General features: G+C 30.2%; 3 protein-coding genes across 6 annotated transcripts in view; 2 read left to right on the top strand and 1 right to left on the bottom strand.

Annotated features, from left to right (window-relative positions):
• Positions 1–122: 122 nt before the first annotated feature.
• Clu (clustered mitochondria protein homolog) lies at positions 123–14,419 on the top strand. Its single transcript, XM_072000044.1, is given in 17 exon segments — positions 123–417; positions 7,036–7,322; positions 7,423–7,845; positions 7,938–8,304; positions 8,536–8,672; positions 8,756–9,036; positions 9,205–9,331; positions 9,413–9,587; positions 9,668–9,870; positions 9,948–10,089; positions 10,165–10,370; positions 10,463–10,669; positions 10,744–10,851; positions 10,854–11,273; positions 11,361–11,633; positions 11,722–11,847; positions 11,925–14,419. Coding segments are annotated over 17 exon segments (4,314 nt in total). The 5' UTR covers positions 123–326; the 3' UTR covers positions 12,666–14,419.
• LOC139985562 (U6 small nuclear RNA (adenine-(43)-N(6))-methyltransferase) lies at positions 13,920–17,093 on the bottom strand. The gene is made up of 6 exons (XM_072000098.1): positions 16,334–17,093; positions 16,009–16,228; positions 15,795–15,935; positions 15,360–15,717; positions 15,086–15,284; positions 13,920–15,011 (listed from the first exon to the last, which is right to left on the bottom strand). The coding sequence occupies exons 1-6, from the start codon at positions 16,505–16,507 to the stop codon at positions 14,493–14,495; spliced, it is 1,611 nt and encodes a 536-aa protein (XP_071856199.1). The 5' UTR covers positions 16,508–17,093; the 3' UTR covers positions 13,920–14,492.
• Positions 17,094–17,330: 237 nt separating this feature from the next.
• Positions 17,331–24,259, top strand: part of Evi5 (ecotropic viral integration site 5) — a 29,780-nt gene continuing 22,851 nt past the window's right edge. Inside the window, exons 1-3 of one of the 4 annotated variants that reach the window (XM_072000063.1) lie at positions 17,331–17,629; positions 17,738–17,885; positions 18,155–18,304. The gene's annotated coding sequence lies outside the window, so the exon portion shown is untranslated. Of the gene's footprint in view, positions 17,630–17,737; positions 17,886–18,154; positions 18,305–18,842; positions 19,147–24,259 lie in introns of those variants that run through there. The other 3 variants (XM_072000064.1, XM_072000066.1, XM_072000062.1) reach the window with 3 other exon arrangements.

Consider the following 24,259-nt stretch of genomic DNA (forward strand, 5'->3'; position numbering starts at 1 on the left):
CCGGCAACGACAAATAATAACCGTTCAAAGAACGGCGAGGGGTGGATCACGTGACGAGAAGCACCAATCAGAGGAGGTGATTTGATAAACCGCTGGACAAGGCAACCAATCGTGTGTATTAGACTTTGTACTTCGTTCGAAACGCACGTGCAATACAGAAAAGCGGCTCGGTGTGCCCCAGAGTTAGTGTGCTGCCTTGTGAAAAGAGTCGGACGTCGTTTTTACGGTATAATTTCAACGAAGTGTGCGCGCGTGTTATTGTGAATAATAAATACGTGCCTGTTTCTAGAATCGTGTGAAAACTAGATAAAAATTATCAAAGAAAAATGACATTGGTCACACAAATAGAGACCACCACGGAAAATGGGAGTATGAAAATCCCTCTGCTCAATGGCAATGAGAAAGGGGCCAGTACTGGTTAGTATACTCATGATTATAAAACCGGCGACCATCAATTTTCTTATTTCTCATGGTTAAACAGGGTACGGCTGATCATGTTATATAATGATTCGATCAGGTTACCATGTTCTATCCGTTTTAATGTGCATTTTTAACGATGCCGCCTCAGTCAAAAGCCGGGCCTTCTGTGTTATGTAACGCGCGAATTGCGCGAATCTATGTATTGCAGGGTCATGTGAGCCACACATAACTTTTACGAGAGAAAAACTAGCAGAAGACCCGACCTAAACTAGCAGACGAATCTTATTCCTTTTGTCGGACCGATTATCACCAAGAGATAATGATTTTTTCTCATAATTAGTCGTAACCCTTGCCCCTCATTTTGCAAGCAATTACACATGAACGCATTAATGTATCGTTTGACATGCTTCTTCCTTCGAAGATGTACCTTTCAATCGATGTATAGTCTCCATTTAACCTTTCCTTACTTTCTGCATTTTCTGTTGGTGTTGAGTTAGAAATACATTATTTATATTAAGGATATTTGCTTGTAGCACGTGATTAGTTTCTCTCTGGATGATGAAACCATGTTACCTGTTCTGTTTAATTTATTTCAATACATCTCTCTTTATTTCAAAATTTTCACAATCGTAAAACATGGTTCGCTAGCTTGTTATTACTATTTTCTATTATTATCCTATTATGTCTGTAAATGTTAAATAACTACTAAACTGCTCAACAAATAAGTATTTTTGCGTACTGAAAGAATAGAATCTAAATAGAAATTTATTTATAAGTATTGTGACACTTATACTTAGCAATGTTCTAGTAATTTTTTGCTATTTTGTATAGTTTTGTATAGTTTATTGCGTTCTGAGTATTTTTATTTATTTGAATTTCCTTTAAATACACAAATATACATAATCTAATGATTATTGATCATCAGATTTAGATAATCTTTCATTTAGTGATATTCATATTTTCGTCATACATACATAGTTATTATTGGTTAGCACTAGGCAGAAGATATCTAGGAACAATGAGAATTATGTAAATTATATTGCACAATTGTCTCTCTTTTCTCGTTAATGGTAGTTCAGTTTGAATGACCTTATGATACATGTTTAAGCTCATTTTCAAACTCTAATGATCAATGAAAAGTGAATATGTTTATTTTGAGAAAGAGCTATAAATTTTCTAGAGACGTATTATTCATCACTGTCGATTGACGTTAGACCCTTTCTGTTAATTTGCTCTTGTTTTAGAACTCTCATTTCGTGAAAAAAAGAACCGAAGGAAAACACGTGCATGTTAATGACCTCTCGTACATAGGCGTAGAAACGAGGAAATTTCAAATTATGAAAAATGTTCAAATACTATTTAACGAAATACCTTTATTGTGAAATTTATTCTATTTTAATTGTTTTGGTAGGTGCGTTGCAAAATATATTTGATATAACTATATGTCAATTTAACTATAATATTTTGTACTTGATGATTTCTTCTGTAATTAAGATACGTTTTCTCTATTTTTTTGAATGAGATGAAGGGAATAATAAAAGTAAAAAGGGCTAAATTTAAACGATGCTAGAACAGTGATGGTTTTATAAAGGGTCACGTGTTTTGAAAGAACAATAGTGAATTGCGAAGAATTATCGATAGCAGGGGTTATCGGTATTCCTTCTGACGTTGTTTCCCTTACGTCTTTGGTTTCTGATACAATAAAATGATATTTTAATAAAATATCTCGTACAATTTGGGAATTTCTCAAATTACATTTTTTAATATACATGCAATGGCTTATGACAGTATTCAAACACTTATTACATATTTTTTTCTGAATATATTATGTGCATTATAAAAAACTTCTTTAAATTTCGTTAGCACTGTAGTGAGAGACGATTATTGTAATTATAACAATTTGGAACGATCCTGAATATGCATATATATGTATATATAGAAGTTACAAAACTTTCGTTGCAAATATATACTTAGTGAGAAATTAGTATACGGCATAAATAGTAATCTTAAACATATAATTAGTGCTAAAGGTAGTCGCACAAAATATTGTAGCTTATTAATATAGTAAATAATCGACTTCAAATATTTTGGTGGTCTTTACGAAGTATATGCTTCCAACAAATATCTTATAACCTTCATATCCATTTTCAAATTGGTTTCAAAGTTTACCGATAGTATAATATCGATAGTCTTGTCTGTTTACAGTGTTAACAAAATTATAGTTCCATATAATTCACATAATATACTCATTAAAAATTTCTGTATGTGTATATTTCTGACTCTGTGTGTGTGTGTGTGTGTGTGTGTGTGCGCGTGCGTGCGTGCGTGCGTGCGTGCGTGCGTGCGTGCGTGCGTGCGTGCGTGCGTGCGTGCGTGCGTGCGTGCGTGCGTGCGTGCGTGCGCACGTTTAACAATTACATGAACATGAACAGGTTATCGGTTACTTGTATTTTCGTAAACATATCGTAAAATGGTTATGTAAGAATTTTTGCATCTTATGAAAAATTCTGTTATCGAAATATCTTTTGACAAAGCCTCTTTTATCGTTTATGTACGAAAAATATAGAATTATTAATTATGTTACGGGATTGTTTGTTAAGTTTAGTAAAACAATTCATTATTTCCGTTATTTATGGTATTTCTTATGTCGAAACTAGTTATTTTGAGTATGTATTAAAGTTTAAGATTTATAGAGATTCTTATCAACCTGTTTATGTATAATCGCTTCGTAAATGGTTTCGAAACTTGTCAAGTTTTTCTGATTGTAATAACGAAACGAAAAATATTACATCTTCTAGCATGTGTAAGTCAATGGTTAGTACTCGCCGAGTTCGATGTTTACATATCGATTCAAATGCCTGCGATTGTAACTCGTCTATTGTCAACAGATCGCTATTCTGCTTTGATTGATTTTCTTTCCAATTGATTTTCGAATCTTCTTATTCATTAATAATATTATCAATTTTTTTCTTTATTAATGAATATAAAGACAGTTCCATGACATTATATTCATATTTTTATCGTTAAAAACTATTAAATTAAGATGTATGAATATGATTTCTGCTTGTATCATTTCGTTTTTATATAATAAGTTAAATGTATGTAATAACTTTATATGATAAGTTAAATTATTTTCTGCCATCAAATAATATGAATTCTTTTACTTTTACAAGTTTTTATTATTGTTTGATTTTTTCTTAATTTTTAAAAGATAGAATTTTAGAAAAATCTCTTAAGCAAGATAAGAGCCTTGTTTTTTTCACGTTTTCATCTTTTTATCTCTGAGTCTTTCTCACGGTTAAATTTTTTATCTTCTTTCTTAGTAATAGAGAAACCTAAAAAAGGAGGATCGTTTTTGTATAAAAAAAGTAAGATGCACGATAAGAATGCGATAAAGCAATCTGTGTCTAAGATAAATTGCTGTAACTTGATAGTACATGAATACACATTCATAAGACCATGCAATCGAACGATTTAATTTTCACGATAAGAAATGTGTTAGAATAAATCTGATAAAAATATATTGCTGTACATATCATTATAACTGTAAAACAGTTAATTTATTAAATATCTTTGTAGAACAAGATTCGTACAATTCCTCATAGAAATTTCATGTTAACCTTGTTGCAAAAATAAATGTTATCGCGTATAATTTCCATATAGCATTGAAATTATTTGCTTGCAAAATTATCGATAAAGATAGTTTATTACGTTGATTGCTATGCGACTTTTATGAATTGTTTATAATATATAATTTTATTATGTATAGATATGCTTATTATTTATAAACTATACCATAACACATAATTTTTCCAAAATATTCTATTTTATTTGCACATTTTTTCTGATAATGTTATCTGAATCAAAATAAATAAAAAATGTAAATAAATTTTTTATTCAGCAAAATTTATCTTATTTTAATCATTCTAAAAAATTTACATACATGGTATCGTGTGTCACCAGTGACCTTCGTGCCGTTCAACGTGTCAGAGGAAATCATTATATGCATAAAGAAATACTGCAGCTACATATTCCAAAGATTGTTCGCTTTTGATTTTCTTTCAATCTTGACAATCATAGATGAACGCCCTTTAAAATTAACAAGATTTTGATTGGAGATAACTCGATGAAAAATCGATAACTGCTTCAAATAAACCAGCATGAATGGATATAAATACTTCAAATACAAACATAATTTTAGCCTTATACATATAATTTTTATTAAATCTTTTTAATTCAGTTATTATGTTCCATAATTCCTAAATTCGTAATAAATATTCAACGTTTATTTATTTTAAAATAAAGTACTGAAATATTCATTTAAAATTGTAATGTTTATAATATTTTTATTTTTGTTCCTTTTTTTTTTACGAAATTTGTATATAAGAAAGTAGAATTTAAAAAGATATTATAACAATTTTTATAATTATTTATTGCATCAACACACGTATATTTTAAATTCAATTTCCATCTTTTGGACTGCAATTTCAACGAAAGAAAAACGTTTGGTTTCATATTAAAACAATAATTTGAGAAAAGGCGATATATTAGAAATAGTAGATATATAATATATAGAAAAAAATTTTTCGCGTAGAGTAATCCACAGCCAATCCATACAGACAAAACGATAATCTAATCAAACATTAAAATAGAATTTCAATTCAACTTTATCCATTTATCACACACAATACCTATTATGCACAGACAAATAAATACTTATTTCAATTCTGTTTGTTTTTTCTTTTCCTTCTCCATTCATTTATCTAATAATTTTTATACTATCAATATACTGATCTTATTTAAAAAAAATTATTATTAACATTTAATATCTATGTATATTATTACAATATATTGTAACATATACATATATAGATATGTAATATACTGTTTATTTTTGCAATTATCCTAATCTGTAATCATCAGTAGATAGTAGATGTTCATGCAATTTTATAATAATAATAATAATAATACTATATTTTTCAGCTTTTTAGTTATGAAAAAAGACTTGGTTTACGGTTGTTATTTTTATTTGTCTTGCATTTTTAATCGTAAAACTTTTATGCAATTCTATATTTTCATTAATATAACTATCAATTTGTCTCATGTATTTAATGTTATGACAAGTTTTCTACTTTAGATATTTTATACATTTATGCATATTTTTTTTATTTCTGAAGCACTAAAAAATGTCCTTATTAAGAGTCACATATATCGTTTTACATTATCCTTCACATAAAATTCTTACATTGTAACTTTACTAGGTATATGAAGTATATCTCAAGGTATATGAAATTTTAAATATTAATTGTAGAAAATATAGAGAAAAATTACATCTTTTCAAAGAATGGCATGCATGAGAATACATTTCAATGCGTGTATTCTCTGTATTTTTGAGTCTTAAAACTTCTCATACATGCATATAAATCCGTATTTTAATCATCATCAAAGTATCATTCTAGAAAGACATCAAAGTTCAATTTTTTATCAATTAAAATTTGATTCTGCATACTCTCTTAACTTATTCATGCACACGTTCAATTGTTACCGAATTATATGCAGATCATTACAGAGCGAAGGCCAGTAAAGATCAAGGTTTCACAGATCCAAATTATTTGAAACATGTTAGAGTATTTCAGACGTGTCATCATCATAGAGTTACGGTAGTCACTGATAAGCGAGCCGCACTCTCTATGAATTGTAATTAATATTATAACTGCCTAACATCAGCATATGCCAGAAATGGATGTATATCGCAAACATAGTATCGATAAAATTAGTTCGGCATTTGAGTGCAGACTATTTACATTGCCGTTTATTTATAAGTACATTGGTGAATGCAAGTGGCAGCCCCACAGATATCCACCGTCGTATCTAGTCGAAAATGCGCCTTGTTTCCATGGAAATAACGCGTGGACTCGGTTATTCGTATCGTTGTCACCATTGTTTACGTTGAAACATAGATCGTTAATATCCATCTTAAAAGAAAAGAAAATATTACGTTTCATCTAACATATTATCAAAATTAATAAGTTAAAACTTTTGTTATTGTTTTTACTTGTTTTATTATTTTTTGGGTTCTTGAGAATTACTCGGTGAAGCCACTATGAAATTGATAATATAATATTTGAAATAAATTATTTTATTGTCATATTGTTAGTTATTATTTTGCTTGTTTTACGATTTCACTGATTCTTGAAAATCGTTCGATAAAATAATTGCATAAATAATCATAATTCTGTAAAATAATCATGTAAATAAGTCTGATATAGTTCTATAGATATTTCTTTAGTAAAGTAGTACTTAGCAAATACCGTAAATTTACGATAAAATCGCAAATTAACTTTCGGGATAATATATATAAATAAAAAAATGCAAACGTTCCAATATTTAGCTAACTATCAATCAGTAAGATACTCATAGCTCTGGTATGTATTATATAAGCTAAAAGCGAAATTGTTGTTGTGTTATTTATTTTTGATATTTGATTTACATTTAATGTTTAATATGATATCCTCGATTAGTAAAAATTGATTATTTGCTTCATTTAATATACTTTTTTTTTATAAACTCCAATGTTTGAATAAAAATTTATTAATTCGTGGATTGCATGTTTAGATTTAAAGGAAGTTGTAGAGGAAACCGGAAATGTGAGCACAACTGCAAAGAATGTCGTTGAGAAGGGTGAAGTCGAAGCTACGAAAGAGAAAGGGCATGAAAAAGAAAAGGAGAAGGAAGAAGACAAGAATAAGAAGAATGACAAAAGCGAGAAAGAAGATAGTGATAAGGATGCTGGGAGCGAGCAAGAAATCCTTCTCATTCAAGATATGGGATTCACTGTTAAGATCATCTGTCCAAATGCTGAGCCCTTTGATATCCAAGTTTCCAGTATGGAGTTGGTTCAGGTAACTAATCATCCATTCAAGAATTTCTTTTCCTATGACAACAATTAATAAGAAACAAGTTAATAAAGAAGATTAGATAATAAATTTTATTATCTGTTAGGAAATCCATCAATTACTCATGGATCGCGAGGACACCTGCCATCGCACATGTTTTTCCCTTCAATTCGATGGTAACACACTGGATAACTTTGCTGAACTGAAGAATATTGAAGGCCTAAAAGAAGGTTCCATTATTAAAGTTGTGGAAGAACCGTATACAATGCGAGAAGCTCGTATACATGTTAGGCACGTGCGAGATTTATTGAAATCTGTGGATCCTGCGGATGCTTACAATGGCGTCGAATGTAGTAGTTTATCGTTTTTAAATGTGGTTACTAACGGCGACATCCTTGAGAAGAAGAAGAGCAGAGCAGATTCAGTTGATTGTACTCCACCTGATTATATTATACCTGGCTGTAAAGACAGGCCACTACTACCTCTACAACCTCAAGCCAAAGAACAAAAATGCCCTCCTTGTTTAAAAGTAACTAATATAATATATGTATAAATAAATTATTTACTTCGTCTAACTTATTATTAATATAAATATTTAATTTATTAATTTATTTATTGTAGGTATTAACAACATCCGGGTGGAATCCACCACCCGGTCACAGAAAACTTCACGGTGATTTATTATATCTACACGTGATAACGTTAGAAGACAAGCAATATTATTTGACTGCATGTGTCAGAGGTTTCTTCCTCAATCAATCGACAAAGGAAGTATTTAATCCGAAACCAGCGACTCCGAGTCATTTGTGTCATAGTTTAATTGAACTACTAAACCAGCTCAGTCCGGCTTTTAAGCGTGGTTTCACTGCTATGCAAAGACGAAGAACGCAGAGACATCCATTTGAACGAGTAGCCGCACCTTATCAACTTTATGCCTGGTGTGCGCCTCAAATTGAACATACAATCGATGCAATACGCGCTGAAGATAGTATGTTTCGTTTTATACAAATTAATAAAACTCTTTCATATTAAATGCTGTATTAGTTGTACATACGTATAACGTGCAATACTTGAATTAGATTTTTTTCATTACAAGATATATGTTTTACTATTATTACTTCTACTGATTTTAAATTAACTGGCTAGTTAAGGTGTTAATTGTGTTGCATCACGAGTACACACGATTCTATGTTTAGTCATTCATTTTATTTATTTGCAGCTTTCTCTTCTAAGTTGGGGTACGAAGAACATATTCCCGGCCAAACTCGAGATTGGAACGAGGAGTTGCAAACAACTAGAGAGTTACCTCGTAAAAACTTGCCCGAAAGACTGCTTAGAGAACGTGCTGTTTTTAAAGTATGTCAAAACTTGACATATTAATTGTATCTCGATACGTTGTTTCAGTAATACGAATTGAATTTCATGGATGACGTGTTTAGGTTCACAGTGATTTTGTCACTGCTGCTACTCGAGGTGCAGTAGCCGTGATAGACGGTAACGTAATGGCAATAAACCCTGGTGAGGAGGCAAAGATGCAAATGTTTATTTGGAACAATATTTTCTTCTCTCTTGGGTTCGATGTCAGGGATCATTACAAAGAACTTGGCGGTGATGCAGCTGCTTTCGTCGCGCCTAAAAACGACTTACAAGGTCTTAGAGTATATGCTGCTATTGATCTACCCGGCCCTTATACGCTTGGTACCGTTGTAATCGATTACAGGTTTGTAGGAAATTAGACACACGCATTCCTTTCATCACATTATTTGTACGACGTGGATATTTTGTAGCGGATCATTTGTACATACTTGTTCAGTATTCTATCGCAACTTACATCTCGATCGAAAGGATGTTAAGTTTTCGTGGTAATCACTCGTATTCCTCTGCATAGAGGATATCGTGTCACCGCTCAGTCAATCATCCCTGGAATCTTGGAACGCGAGCAGGAGCAATCTGTTGTTTATGGTTCTATAGATTTTGGGAAAACGGTTATCTCGCATCCAAAGTATCTTGAATTGGTTAGTTTACAATAATGCTTTTTTGTAATTTCTGAAGAATTTATCCAGAATTTTATATCACATTTGTATTACGTTTTATAGTTGAACAAAACTGGTCAACTATTAAAAATTCTTCCTCATAAAGTTATCAATGATGTTGGGGAGGAGGTTGAACTCTGCAGCAGTGTAGAATGCAAAGGTATAATCGGAAATGACTCTCGACATTATGTGTTGGATTTATTACGAACCTTCCCTCCTGATGTCAATTTTCTTAAATGTAAGTTTATATAATTAACGAAAAGTTCAGAATTAATTACTACTATTATTATTGATAAACTTCTACTCTGATTTTTGTAGTGGAAGGTGTTGAACTGAGTAAAGAAGCTAGAGCTTTAGGTTTTCCAATCGAGCACAAGCATAAATTAGCCTGTCTTCGTCAGGAATTGATCGACTCCTTTGTTGAAGCTAGATACGTGCAATTTATTAAACACGTCGCTTTTCATCTACAACAACTCACATCCGTAAGAAAAGTACAGAAGGAAAATGAAACCACTGTTAAAGTAAACAAAATTTTTCAAACTTTATAGTAAATATCAGTTTTAAACATTGTTATTATTTGGCATTGTATTAATTTCAGGAAGATAAAAAGGAAGAATTGAATGTCATTGCAGTGGATAGTAACAAAGAAGATTCTTCTCATACTCTAATAGAAACAGATGAAGCCAAGAAGATTGTGGAAAGTATAACTGACTCTATCACTGGTGGAGAGAAGCAAGAGTGTATGTAACTTAATTATTCTTTTTTATTTAAAATTTTTTACTTCAATTCTTCATTTAAATCTTTTTTTTTTTAAGTGGAAGAAAGTACGAAAGAAGTAGTTCGCAGTGCAGCAGCAGCAGTTGGTAGCCTACGGGAAGCCGAATTTGATGTCAGGTTTAACCCAGACGTATTTTCTCCGGGTGTTAAACATCCAGATCCAAATGGGCCTGCTTTAAAAAAACAAAGACAATTGGTGCAAGATGCGGCCGACTTTTTACTTACCGTACAAATACCCACTTTTGTATGTTTCGATATAGAATACTTTTATATTTGATGCATCGATACAACTTTGTATACAAAAAATATATATTTAGTTCAATTTTTTTATTACAGATACGAGAATGCTTAGATCATACAGCTGCTGCAATGGATGGCAGCATATTGGTAGAAGCTTTACACGGTAAAGGCATCAACGTACGATACCTTGGTAAATTGGCAGCCATGTTATCTACTGTTCCACAACTGCAATATCTGAAACGTATCGCTGTTTCGGAACTTATTTTACGCTCGGCGAAACATATTTTTACATTTTATATGCAGGTATATTTATTAAAATTGAAATTAAAGTGGTTATTTTAAATTTTATGAATGTAAGAACCTAATACTTTTTTTAGGGTACGGAATTAATGAGTCTTTCTGCAGCTATTAGTCATTTCTTAAATTGCTTATTCTCTTCTGCACAAATTATTCATCCACAACAAAATCTAGAAGAGGTATGGCAACATTTGTTTATCAGTTAAATAATATCAATAGTCGAAATAATTTTCTACATAAAAATTTATATAATTTTCGATTTCAGCTTCAAAGTAAAACTGCAAAACGACGCAATAAAAGAAAAGGTAGAAATAACGGTCCACAACAGTCTGAAGTGGAATGGGCTTCCTTGACGCCTAAATCTCTTTGGCAACAAATTAAAGCAGATTTGAAGAGTTATTATGATTGGGAAGCACCATGTCCGGAATCGTTGGATGCCACGATAGAACATTTTCACCTTCAGAAAATTTCTTTGCTTCGTAATTTCTGTATAAAAACTGGTATTCAAATTTTGTTACGCGAATATAACTTCGAGAATAAGAACAGAGCCACGTTCTTCGAAGAAGATATACTTAATATATTCCCTGTCGTGAAGCATATCAATCCTAGAGTAAGTAATGCATTTGGGATACAAAAAATAAGTCATATAGAAATTTCCATAATAAGTTATTGAAAGTTATTCTATTACTTCATTTAGGCTAGTGATGCATATAATTTCTATACAACTGGACAAAGCAAAATTCAACAAGGTTATTTGAAAGATGGATATGAACTGATCAGCGAGGCACTCAATTTATTGAATAATGTATATGGTGCAATGCATCCCGAAATTGCACAGTGTCTTAGAATGCTTGCGCGATTGAATTACATAATGGGTGAGCATGGAGAAGCTCTTGCCACTCAACAAAAAGCAGTCCTTATGTCAGAAAGAGTCAACGGTATAGATCATCCATATACCATTATTGAATATGTAGGTATAAAGTAAACGTACTTAATTAATGATTAAATATATGTAATAATTGCAATTATTCTAATATTGTTTTTCTATTTGTCAACAGATCCGTCTAGCCCTATATTCTTTTGCCAATGGTCAAGTCTCTGTGTCACTTAGGTTATTATATAGAGCACGTTATTTAGCCTTACTAGTTTGTGGTGAAGACCACCCAGAAGTAGCACTTCTTGACGTGAGTATCTATGCGAATACTAAAAATTCTAAAGCTTTAATACTTTTAACCTTGACCAATGTTAATTGTTTGTTTAGAGCAATATTTCATTGATTCTTCATGCTGTCGGAGAATACGAATTGTCGCTCCGATTTTTGGAGCATGCTTTGGCTCTAAACCTTCGATATCATGGGCCACGATCTTTGAAAGTTGCTGTTTCTTATCATCTTGTCGCAAGAACTCAATCTTGTATGGGAGATTTCCGAGCGGCTTTAAATAACGAGAAGGAAACCTATGCTATTTATAAGCAACAGTTAGGAGAGGATCATGAAAAAACCAAAGAGAGTAGCGACTGTTTGAGACATTTAACGCAACAGGCCGTGGTTCTACAGAAAAAAATGAACGAAATTTATACCGGAAAATCCGGTGTTAGCCTACCACCGATTCAGGTGCAACCGCCCAGTATGGGATCCGTTCTTGACATGTTGAATGTAATCAATGGTATTTTATTTGTTCAAATTAGCCAACAAGATATTGAGAATTTTAAAGCGGAAATAGAGAAACGACAGAAAGAACAAACACCGGACAGAGATATAAAGGCGCTTCAAAATGGAAACAAGAAAAACGAGAAGGAGAATAAGAAAGAAGAAAAAGACAATAATAAAAAAGAGGAGAAAGAGAATAAAAAGAACGAAAAAGAAAGCAAAAAAGAAGATAAAGAGAATAAAAAGGACGAGAAAGAGAATAAGAAAATAGAAAAGAAAGCGGAAGCACAGAAAGAACTGAACAAGTTGGAGGAAAACAAAACAGTGTTAGAGCCAATAGTAGCAGAGAGCTGAGCTCGCTTTAAACCGCTAATGATGATACTTAGTAGTTTTTTCTGAATCCTAGTCTTTCCCTGCCCGCGTCCGATCTTTTTTTAAGAGTAACGCGAGTACGGCATGTATAACTGATTGGGATAAAATGAAAATGGAAAGTGTTTGCTCGAGATAAGGATCGTTATTTGATGTATCGTATATACGTTTATAAAGTGATATCTGAATCTAACTTTTATAGTGTGGTGATCAACAGCATAGGTGAAACATTTCGAAAGAGTTAGATTTCCTAATGGCTCGCGATGCTCAACTACAATACGCCAGGCTACAGAATTTATTTGACTGACTTATAACTGCATATAATACATACACGAAAAAATTTGATTCTTCACGTATGTAAATAATTCTAAATGAAAAAATTCATTGCCTTAGCACTTGCTTATCCAAATCTTATTCGTAATTTGATGTATGAATTTCACAAATTATCGGACAGACAAAAAGAGAGTATGATTTGATAAAAATATAAATAAATATTTGTGTCGCCTAATATTGTCGCGTTTTTCAAAAGGCTCAATTAATTCTATGCCATAATAATAAAAGTTATGGATATTGCATACGTTACTCTTCTATCGATTGACGAAATAGTAAACTAATATTTGTTCCAGCATATTGCACAATTGCTGCTGAAACTCGAAGGAAATGCATTGTATCAGTAAAATTAAAATGCTACGATAATTATTTGTAAAACAAATAATGGACTTTATTATCGTAGAATATAAGTCAATTGTTTTTTCCTACACTTTCGATAGGTTATTTTATTACTACATATTTGAAATCATTATTTTGTTCCATTTAGGCATTGCTGTCACTTTCCCACTTTAGTTGTCATCATTGAACTCAATACATAATGAAGTCATATAATTGTTTTTTATCTTTAGATACTATTAATTTGAGATGAATCTTGTTGAGTTCAATATAAATGCTATAGGTAAAACTGAAATCGCATGAAAATCAACGAGGAACGGTATCTGTATCGTATTCAACAAGACAAATTCGTTTAGTTTTGTTTATCGTTTTTATACTGTATGCATCACATGAAAAGCTTCCTTTCATCTTTTTATCATCGTTGTTTTATCGTTATTTTTATCATCTTACATGAGGATCAAATCTGAAAATAATTTTGAATCTAAACAAATTTCCTGTTATATGGAAAGGAAAAATGTTTTTAAAAAAATATGGTGGTGGCAGGAAAAGCATGGTATAATGACAAGTGTGCTGTTATATTTCACGATCATTAATAACAGTTATCAAAAAACGACTCATTAATCAACATATTATAGAAGTAGCGTCAATTTCCTAATTACAATTAGAAATACTGCAGTTAGTTCTAGAGTTATAAACATTGAGAATTATCTGTTACCGAGCATATATCTTTATCAAATAGCATTCGCTAAAACGAATGTTAGAAATATGCTATGTTAAAATTTTATCATATTACCATAAAAATTTTGAAAACTTAATACCTATGATTTGTTGACATCTATTTTAAATGAAAAAATTTTGTTTTGAGTTCATTATGATTATAATAGTAACGTTGATAATAATAGCAAAAGGCGAATAAATGAAAAATTTCGAATAGTTTCTGTTGAACGAGTTTGTATACTTTATAATATGAATTAATATGGAATTATGCTGCACTTGTTAGCCAAAATGTACGATAAAGAATGCTAGTTAATAAGGATTATTCATTATGAATAAAGTTAAATACTTCATACATATGTTACCTGTTATATAATTTCATAAAATTTGCGTATGAAATAAATCATTTTGTATAGAATATAAATTGACATCTTAAACAGATTCCGTATCATTCTTGTGCAAGTTTTCGATTTGTTTCGAATTTATTTCGATTTTACTTGTTTCTAATCGTTTTCTCTTCCTTTTATTTGGTCTTTCATGCTGCTTCTGAAAATATTCTCTAACATCTAATTTGTTTATTAAATACTGTCGAAACGTTTCTAAAGCAACCTTGCCACCAATTCCTTTTTCAAAGATCATAGATATTTTTACTTCATCATTTTCAGGTTCTTCATGTTCTATCACTTCAGCAAAAAAGTTACATATTAACAAAGGTTGGTTCTCTCTCACGATATCTACCGAGTTATTCTTTATTAATTTTTCTGCATCGTTTTCTGTAATATCATTTATTACAGATGTTTGCCCTGTGTCATGATTCACAGATTGATTCATTAACCTTTGAGCTAATCGACGTTTTCTACGTGCATGCGACCATGTATCATTGTCTGCAATTAGTTGACACGACCAACCATTAAAGTTACCAATTGGCAAAGTTAATTCTTTGATTTGTATCTATATGAAAATGAAAAATATGTCAAAAACTAAAATATTATAAATACATGATGGAAATATAAATATAATGTTACATGTAACTCTTCTATTGCTTCTTCCAAAAAATTAACGAAGTTGTCAAAAGAAGCAAATTTATGTCGCATTGGGAATTGTATCTCTATTGGACGTTGTTCTTTCAGTAATTTTGCAATATAATCTCCACTTTTTCGAATAACAGGCGCATTTGTCAAATTAATAACATCTTTAGGTAAAAATGACCAAGCTAATCCCCATCTGTTAAAAAATAACATTCATAAATAACGAAATAAAAAATTAAAAGTAAAAAATGTTTGTAAAAAATATATTTACCTTTTTGTGTGACCTTGACAAAACTCTGTCCATGTTGAGTTTTCTATGCCTTTTTTCTTGAGAAATTTTAATAAGAATAGTAAATTACTTCTTCTACCAAACATAGTGGTGTAAATTTTTGCCTTTTCTTTAATTTCCATACTTTCTTCAATCATTTGCATTATAAATGCTCTTTCACCACCTTGAACTGTAAGTTCAACTTCGTTCCCAGTTGGAGCATTTCTTGGTGGTAATCGCTTTATAATTTTCTCTGATGATTCTTCTATTTCAAAAAAGGGAGGATTACACATTGTAAAATGATACACATTATCCTCTTTTATAATTTCTTTCAATATTGTCCTTTCATCTACTTTATATACTGCAAAACAATATTCGAAAGTAAAAAATATAAACTTGTGTATATTTTATAAGATAAATAATGTGTCATAAATTTGCCTTTTATTATGTCTTCCAAATTATTATTTTTAACATGTTCAATAGCTGTCTGTATACTTGTTTTGTCAACTTCTGTAGCGATCATTTTATTTCCATACATTTTTGCAAACAATAGAGGATAAATACACACTGCCCCAGTACCTATAAAAAAATGATTATTGTCACTGAAATTTTCTAATACAAAATTTTATTAGTAACTTGATTTGCAATATACCAATATCTATGCCAATTACTTCCTTCATTTCATTGAAAGAAGCGTGTTTCATTAAATCTTCAATCCATAAAATGTAATTTAAGCGTAATGGCAGAGTTGGTACTAATTTATTTGAAGGAATTTTTACTTGCAGATTAAAATCATGTTTTAATAATACCTCTGTGAGTACTCGCAGAGTACCTTCTCTTTTAAAATCAATCTTTATCTTGCCGGTTAAATTCTATAATATAATAATATAATTCATTAAATAGATGATATATATTATATTTATGTACGAGATGGAATATATAATAATAGTAAACAATTGCTCAAATATGTAACTTACAATAATTGCAATATCACGGAATTCTGGATATAGTAAAACAAGTTTTTTAAAGTCTGGTATTTTCTTATATATATTCCTTGGGTGCATAAACTTTCTTAACGACATTTCTAAATAATTATTTTTTCTTCTTCTCAATAATGATGTCAATACATGTTTTATGATCTTAAATTGCATAAAATATATGTATCCATAACAATCAGTAACAAATATTTTTTATTTACTAATGTAAAATCATAGATGAGATACAGAATAGATCCGGCATCTTAAGAGACTTTGTATAACATATTCTGAAATACCGACCGTTCAATAAACTAGTAATATAGTCACAGACGAGTTATAGAATAGACGTGACGTATAATCAGTTCATGTTATACATTTTAGGGTGACTGATCACCTTACTATTTTCGTGTCACATGTGATGTTATCGATTCAGTATAGTACTGGTTTAAATGAAGGTTATAGTTTTTTTATAAAACTAAAAAATAATAAAACAGAGCATCCTATAATTGCAAACGAAGCATACTTTGTATTTCTATAATACTTCAGAAAATATTATTTCATTACAGACTATAGAAAACAGTTCATATTTGATCATAATCTCGCTAACAGTTTAGTAAGCTTCTTAATTATATAAAAGCATAATTCCGATCACAATTGGTTATCATCTGCATGCGTGATCGGAAGAATAAAAATTGCATTCCGTGAGGATACCTTTATTTAAATTTGAGCAAAATTCTACATAAGAGGCCGTTCATGAGTCACTCAACACTATACATAAATTCATTCAAGCTGTTAACAAGAATGTCGACATCTGACTCTATTTACTCTATTTTCTACGAAACACTTATCCCCATACGGAGATTATATTTAAATTTGTTTTGTAATATATTACACTAAAAATTTGTTAGCGTGCATTTTTTAATGTTTGCCTAAATATTTGTTTAAATAATTGTTTTTTCTTATTTTTCTTAAGGTAATTCACTCGTTGCACTCTTAAAATAAAATTTATTTTTTCTACATAGCGAGGCGTGGAGTATAAATTTTGTATATTGACACAAGTCTGTTCTAATTTGTAATATCCTAAAATATTAATTTAATTGACTTATGATCTTAATTACTTGTATTATTTTATTTACTAAAAGAGGAACATTACATTCATTACACTTAATTATGCATTAATGATAAAGAAAGATTAGCATTGAACTGAATTCGATTAATATTATCGACGTAAGGATGATAAAGATCGCAAACTTCAAAAAGTCCTTATATTTATCTGTTTTGAAACTGTTATATTGGGTTGGTATACCATCTAATGACAAAATACGCAATCACTTAGTTGCCAACCCAATAGTTCATTGACCCAAACAAATTTCCTGGCATACAATATTTCAATTTTCTGCGCAGCTTTGAACGAAAGAGAAGCCATTCCGCTTCAGCCAATCAGGAATCAACTGGGCAAAGTTTTGGCGCGAAGCGTCACTATACCGTTGAAAAGCGTAGTGTCAAGATGTGATGTTCTCTGAAGTGGGTAATTTCAACTACGTATGTTTCTGTTAGTATTCTATTGTCTTCTATCAACTATTGTCAGGCTTGTTGAATAATAATATGTAATACGTCCTTATTTAGTATTTTATTAAGTATTGGTATATCGAAATTCTATAGTTTCTTAAACTTATTCTAAATGTTAGTTTTAATAATAGTAGGTAATAACTTGTATTGTAAGCTTTTAAGACAGAATATGAGTTTAATTATTGTTTAATTCTAATACAATTAGTTCAATTTTATATATTAATTTAACATTTTTGATTACGTTTTATACAGGTCGTTGGTTGAGTACGAAGATGGCTTCGAAAGGATAAGAAACGTACAGACGTTGTCACAATTAAGGATGGTTCGGTGTGGAGGATGTAATTTGATGACATTCGATGCAAAATATTTGATATCGTTTGATTTATTTTAACAAAGATGAGCGTACGTATACGTTTATATTGTTTCTTAACTGATTCACATATTGGTATCCAACTAATATGTAATATTATAAACAATTATATAGTTTGTTAACAATGAACAACATAGATTCATTCAATTTTTATTATATTTGCACAAGGAATTGAAGTTTGAAATAACTTTTATATTTTGTTACATTTCGATCACGAATTCTCTATGCGTAGTTATTGCGTAGTATTTTGGTTTAAACAAAAATCTTCATTATTAATTAATTTTCTTCAAAACTTTTTTTCTTTCTAAACTTCAGATAAATAATTTTCTTTAACTTCTAAACTTGGATTTATTTAAATAATATTAATTAAAACTAATTTAATAAAACAATTTTTAAATTTCTAAATAATTTTATAGCCTTATCATTTTAAAGGTTTTATTACAAATAAACAAAAGATTATTTAAATATTAACTAATAATCAACAATTACGGACAACATTTTCAATTAAAAACGAGCGTATTACACATAACATATAACATGATGTTAGATAAAATTATAATCATGCGAACTAAAATATTAGAATTTTATGATGTTTGAAATTCGCGGCAGAAATATTAAACAGATTTCCGCCTACGTTCGTGGTGTATCAAGACGGATACGCAACGTTTACCATTGTCAGATTGTAACATTTGAAACGTTGGCAGCAGTGTAAACGAACGAATCTATCGTGATGACAATTTTAAGTGGTGACAGCCGCGTATGTGTTCCTCAGCCTCAGAGTAGCATTATATACGTTTTTGCTGACACGAAACATAATTTTCTTAGTGCGTGATTTGTTTCATAAGAAGCATATGGAATATTAATCACACGTAAGGTATGTGCTTTACGATAATTTTAACGGATATCAGAAACAGATGGTCGTCGTCGATTTCGTTTCGCCTGACAGTTTGTTAATATGGACAAGTGCCACTCTGACAGTTTTCCTCTCTCGTAGTCGTATTGTTAGGCACCTGTTACCGATTCATCGTTATTTACATTCCTGTTATCTGATTCTCGCCACTTTATTATCGATTTATGTTTCATCCGCGTGAAAAGCGGCACGATGTGAATAAACTATATGTGGAGTAACGTTTAATGATGTCACGTTGGAAATATTTATTTCTTCTGGTTTGAAATGAGTTTCAAGTCAATGAGGGTACATTTCGTATTTTATATTTTCATTTTTCTTAAAATAAATTACGATAGAACTACGCTGAGTTGATGTGGTTAATAATTAATTTAAAGATATAAGGACGCTTTTAAATAATAAATGGATGTTGGAGGTTGTTTCTTTAGATTATATTAGGATTGAAGTAACAAAATAATGCACAGTCGTTATTTTTTAATAAGATTGTAATTAAACATTATTATATTGTGGATGTGCTAAATGTGCAAAATTATATAAAATTTATATGTTATACATTTACATGTTATTTACATGTTATATAGAATTTATTATTATATACCCAGAGTAAAATATTTGAAGAATGAAATGAGTTTCTACTTATGTTCCATTTTGTTACTTGTGTTCACAAAACTATAAATTTAAGTAAATATCCATTAAATATTGTATAGGTCAACTCAATTCTTAAAAATTCATGTGATAGGTGAATTTATCCTTTAGACTTTAGATGAATCTTTAATATAAAATACTAAGAACTACTATTTTATTAACATAATTTCAATTTACATTTAAACTTGTTATTATCAAACAAATATCAGACCATATATTTATATTTTTATACTTCTATGAACTTAATTAAGAAAATGTAACTTAAATAGATGTACGTTTTAACTATTAAATATTAAGAATAAGTATTTCACATTGAATATTTCATACATTTTCATATATTATGTGCATTCTATATATTCTTGTATTTTCAAATTTCCAGTGAATGGACTAATTATAAATGATCTAATTGTAAGGAACTTTACATATTTGTATACCTTATATATTCGACAGGAAGTGGAATGAAGAACCTGACCGATAAATGCTTCGTTGGAAAATAGGGCTATGCGTAAATACCTTTTGTAGTCACTTAGTGGGAACCACTCAATAAACCTCTGCAATCATGTGGAAAGCAAAAATACATGTGACTAGACTGCAGCTGTTCATGCATTTATGAGAATTTTAAGTGTATAAAATTGGACAGAATGCACATATTGTACATGAATACACAAGATACCCAAACTAAAGTATTCATTATAATATTTAGAGAATAAAACAAATCTATATTTAGGTTTTATTCCTTTAATTGTGTTTATAAAAATTTGCATAAACATATGCAAATGACCAAAATCAAAGAGTGTGAGAATCATTATAAGATAACAATTTTCTTTTAATTGCACAATCTAACGATAACAGAGATCATTTAAAAAAATTTTATTATAGACCGACGTCTACCAAATTTAAAGTGAAAATAAGTTTTTCAGGCTGTTCCTGCCTTTATTTTGAGGAAACTTTTTTCATTAAGCTTCATCACATTTTATCTATACCAGTGCATTCTCATTGGAATTTGATTGCTGAAACCGTGCGAAAGAATTCTTTTTTTCAAATCATCGCATTCCATGGTGTGCAACGAGTGTGCTTTCTTCCTTCCCCCCGCGCGTTTCCCGGTCGCTTTGTTTGCACATGCATTTGGACGATTGCTTTCCACGTATACAACCGCGTATACGTTGTGTAACCGTAACGGTAAAGCGATCCGTCATTCATCGTTACGGAACAATTAGGAAAACATATTGTAAGGAGCATGAAGATCCGATGTAATGCATCGAGCGCAGATCGAACACTCCAGAATACAGTGGTTCATGAAAGTATTTGAAAACTTAGGATAGAAAACTTATACAGGGTGATTCGTAATTCATAGTACAAATGGAGTCAGGAAGATTTCATGGCTCAAAATAAGAAGATCAAAAACAACAAGATTTGTGTTGGAGGCTTTGTTTTTGAGAAAATTAAGTTTGAGAATTTGTCTAGTAGACTAATATATTCAAATTCTATTTTCTCCAAAACGAGACCATAAACGATAGAATTTTATTCTTCATTTTCGACTTATTTTCACATTTTGAATAACTTCTTGTAAATTATCTATTCATGTACAACTGAGAATTGGCAAGATTCACGTATACTTCACAAATTTTCAAAATTTATTTTCTCAAAATCGAAACCTCCAACACAATTTTGTTATTTTAAGATTTTCGTCTTATTTTGAGACACAGAATCTCCCTGATTCCATTTGTACCATAAATTACCATAAATTTGGACCATTCTGTATATTGTATGTATTATATAAAACATTAAAGAATTCCATTATCGCTGTAATGAGACACGACCACCATGTTTGTATTGGTAAAATTTGAAACCAGTCTGAAAATGTACATATATTTCACAAAAAATTTCCATACAGCATGAATAGCATGAATCTTAAACATACAATGAGTGTTACAGATAGTTCACTGAATATCGAGGCTTGTTAACATAAATGGATAAACTGTTTAAATATTTTTGTAGTATTTACAAAATATATGTATAAGTACACTGGTATTAAATATCTCATAATTTTTATATATTTTCAGATTAGTTCCAAATATTACCATTGGTGATAGTCTCGTCTGATTGCAATGCGAGTATTTTATGTAACACACATAATATACTGATAAAAAATTTCTATATGCGTTTAGATAGTTTTGTGAACCAATGCAGCCAACGTAACGAATTTGTTTCGGTAAACAGAGACCGGTGAAAGGTTCGTTGCTTTTTTCCGCGTGTAATTGTTCCTTGCGCGAGCTGATACGCGCTTTTTCTACGATTCCATTTTGGATCCAGCTCGCCTAGTTATTTTATCGCGTTTCTTTTTTCTCTCCTCAACCTTCTTAGGACTAATTTTTGCTTCAATGTCTCAAGAAATAATTTCAGATATTAGCGTAGAGTACGGCAAGAAATTTAACTGCAGTTACGCAATGACAAATAAATTATAGTTATGTAATTACGTATATATATTTTTCAACGTATCAGGTGATATAACTTTTTCCATTAGAAAAATGTAGCAGTCTGTTATTAAAAAAAAAAAAAAGAGTAATCAACATAATTTGTTGAAATTTTATTGGGAATTTTCAAATTATAGAAACAAAGGATTTTTTTATAAATACATAAACTTAAATGTTTACAAAGTTAGTAAATTCTCATTGGATTTTTTCATGAATGGATGAATTTACTGTTTAGTTTAGTTGAGTTTTTCATTGAAAATTTTACAAGTAAGGAAATAAAAGAATTTTTATATAGATTTACTTTTTATAATGCTGGTCATTTTCGTCTCATTGGTTTTTCTCGCGAAGTTCTATTTAAAAGATACCAATTGTATAAATAAACAAGTTTACTATAATTATACACAAGACTAATTTATCGGTTCTAGAATAAAACCAATCAATTTTGCCTCGTTACAAAGCAGAACCTGCTATGCACGAAACGTATGTTTTTGTTATTAATTGGAACTCTAATTGTGGAACGAGAAAGTTAAGAGAATCTCTATATCTATATCTCCTTTCCTATAAACTGTAACAATATTCGCTTTAATTTATATAAACCGTGACTGTAACTTATTTTTGTAAAATATATTTATTCTCCTCGGTATCGACGAAATAGTAATTAAAATGAAAGAAATATTGTGCGACATTTTTATTATATATTTATACATGATATTTTTATTAATTCATTAAGCAATAGATAACATGTAAAGGTTGTAAAAAATGCAATATTATTTAAAAATGTAAATAAACTAAGTTACTGTTAAATTAAGAAGAAATAGAATAATGTAGAGTAATAATAAAAAAGTTATTAGAATAATAGATACATTACAGAAGTCCATTACACAAATAAATTCAACGAATATGTAATTTAGTCAAAGTTATTGTGTTTATCGTCCGGAAGAATTTTCTATCTGATCTCGCTTGGTGAAGAGCGTTTCATTAAATTTGCGTACATAGGTCATTGACCAGTTATTTGATTTTTCGTCGAAATTTTAAATAGAATATCAAAGAGAATGAATATTTCGTCCGATAAATGTTTTAAGAAGAGGACACATTTTCAATTCTATATTATAATATTGATAATATCGCTAATCTATTCTCATTATTCAATACAAGTTTTTGAAGTCTTGCAATATTGCATAAAAAAATATTTGTTCAATCTCGACAATTTAATTTCTTATAATAAAGAATGATATACCTCTATCAATATTTTAATATTCTTATATTTTCTTAATACCTTATATATATTTTCCAATATTTCAATAATTCCACTAATCTTCGCGATTTAATATCCCTCTCATTTACCGATACGTTTCTGGTTAATTTCTCCCATATGTCAGTGACCCTTCAGTCTTTATTGAAAAAAACCTACATATCTAAATTTTACTTTTTATCGTTCTATCCTCCACTTTAATATGTTTGCTCCGTACATCTGGGATCCGAGGAATTGTAACATTTTTATTTATCGACGAAGTATCGGTCTGAATTTTAAAACTGTTCCTCTATAAAAAGTAGAAAATGTGACTTATCATATTCTTGTCTTACAGCCTTTATGGTACCATAATATCGTATAAAATATCGTAAGCATGTGAACGACGCCGTTTCGTGAAATACCTCGATCATAGCGTCGCACATCACGAAAATTGAGATCGGACTATGGTTACAGTGGACGCGTATTTGCATATTCGGACGAACTAGCGTTCTGACGAATGAAACATCCGAAAACTGCGATGCATAGCACTCATAATAGTGAATCTATAAACATATTTGATTACATCGACGTATTGAATTCATCAGAACTTTAATTTGTCCGAATATGCATCTACCTTAGACTTTAATCAATCGAGTGTGATCTTCATAATTTATTCGAAGACAGATTTTTCTGTACAAAACCACGGACGAAATTTACACCGTGTATAAGT

This window comes from Bombus fervidus, chromosome 3 (assembly GCF_041682495.2).
Source record: "Bombus fervidus isolate BK054 chromosome 3, iyBomFerv1, whole genome shotgun sequence".
NCBI lineage: Eukaryota > Metazoa > Arthropoda > Insecta > Hymenoptera > Apidae > Bombus > Bombus fervidus.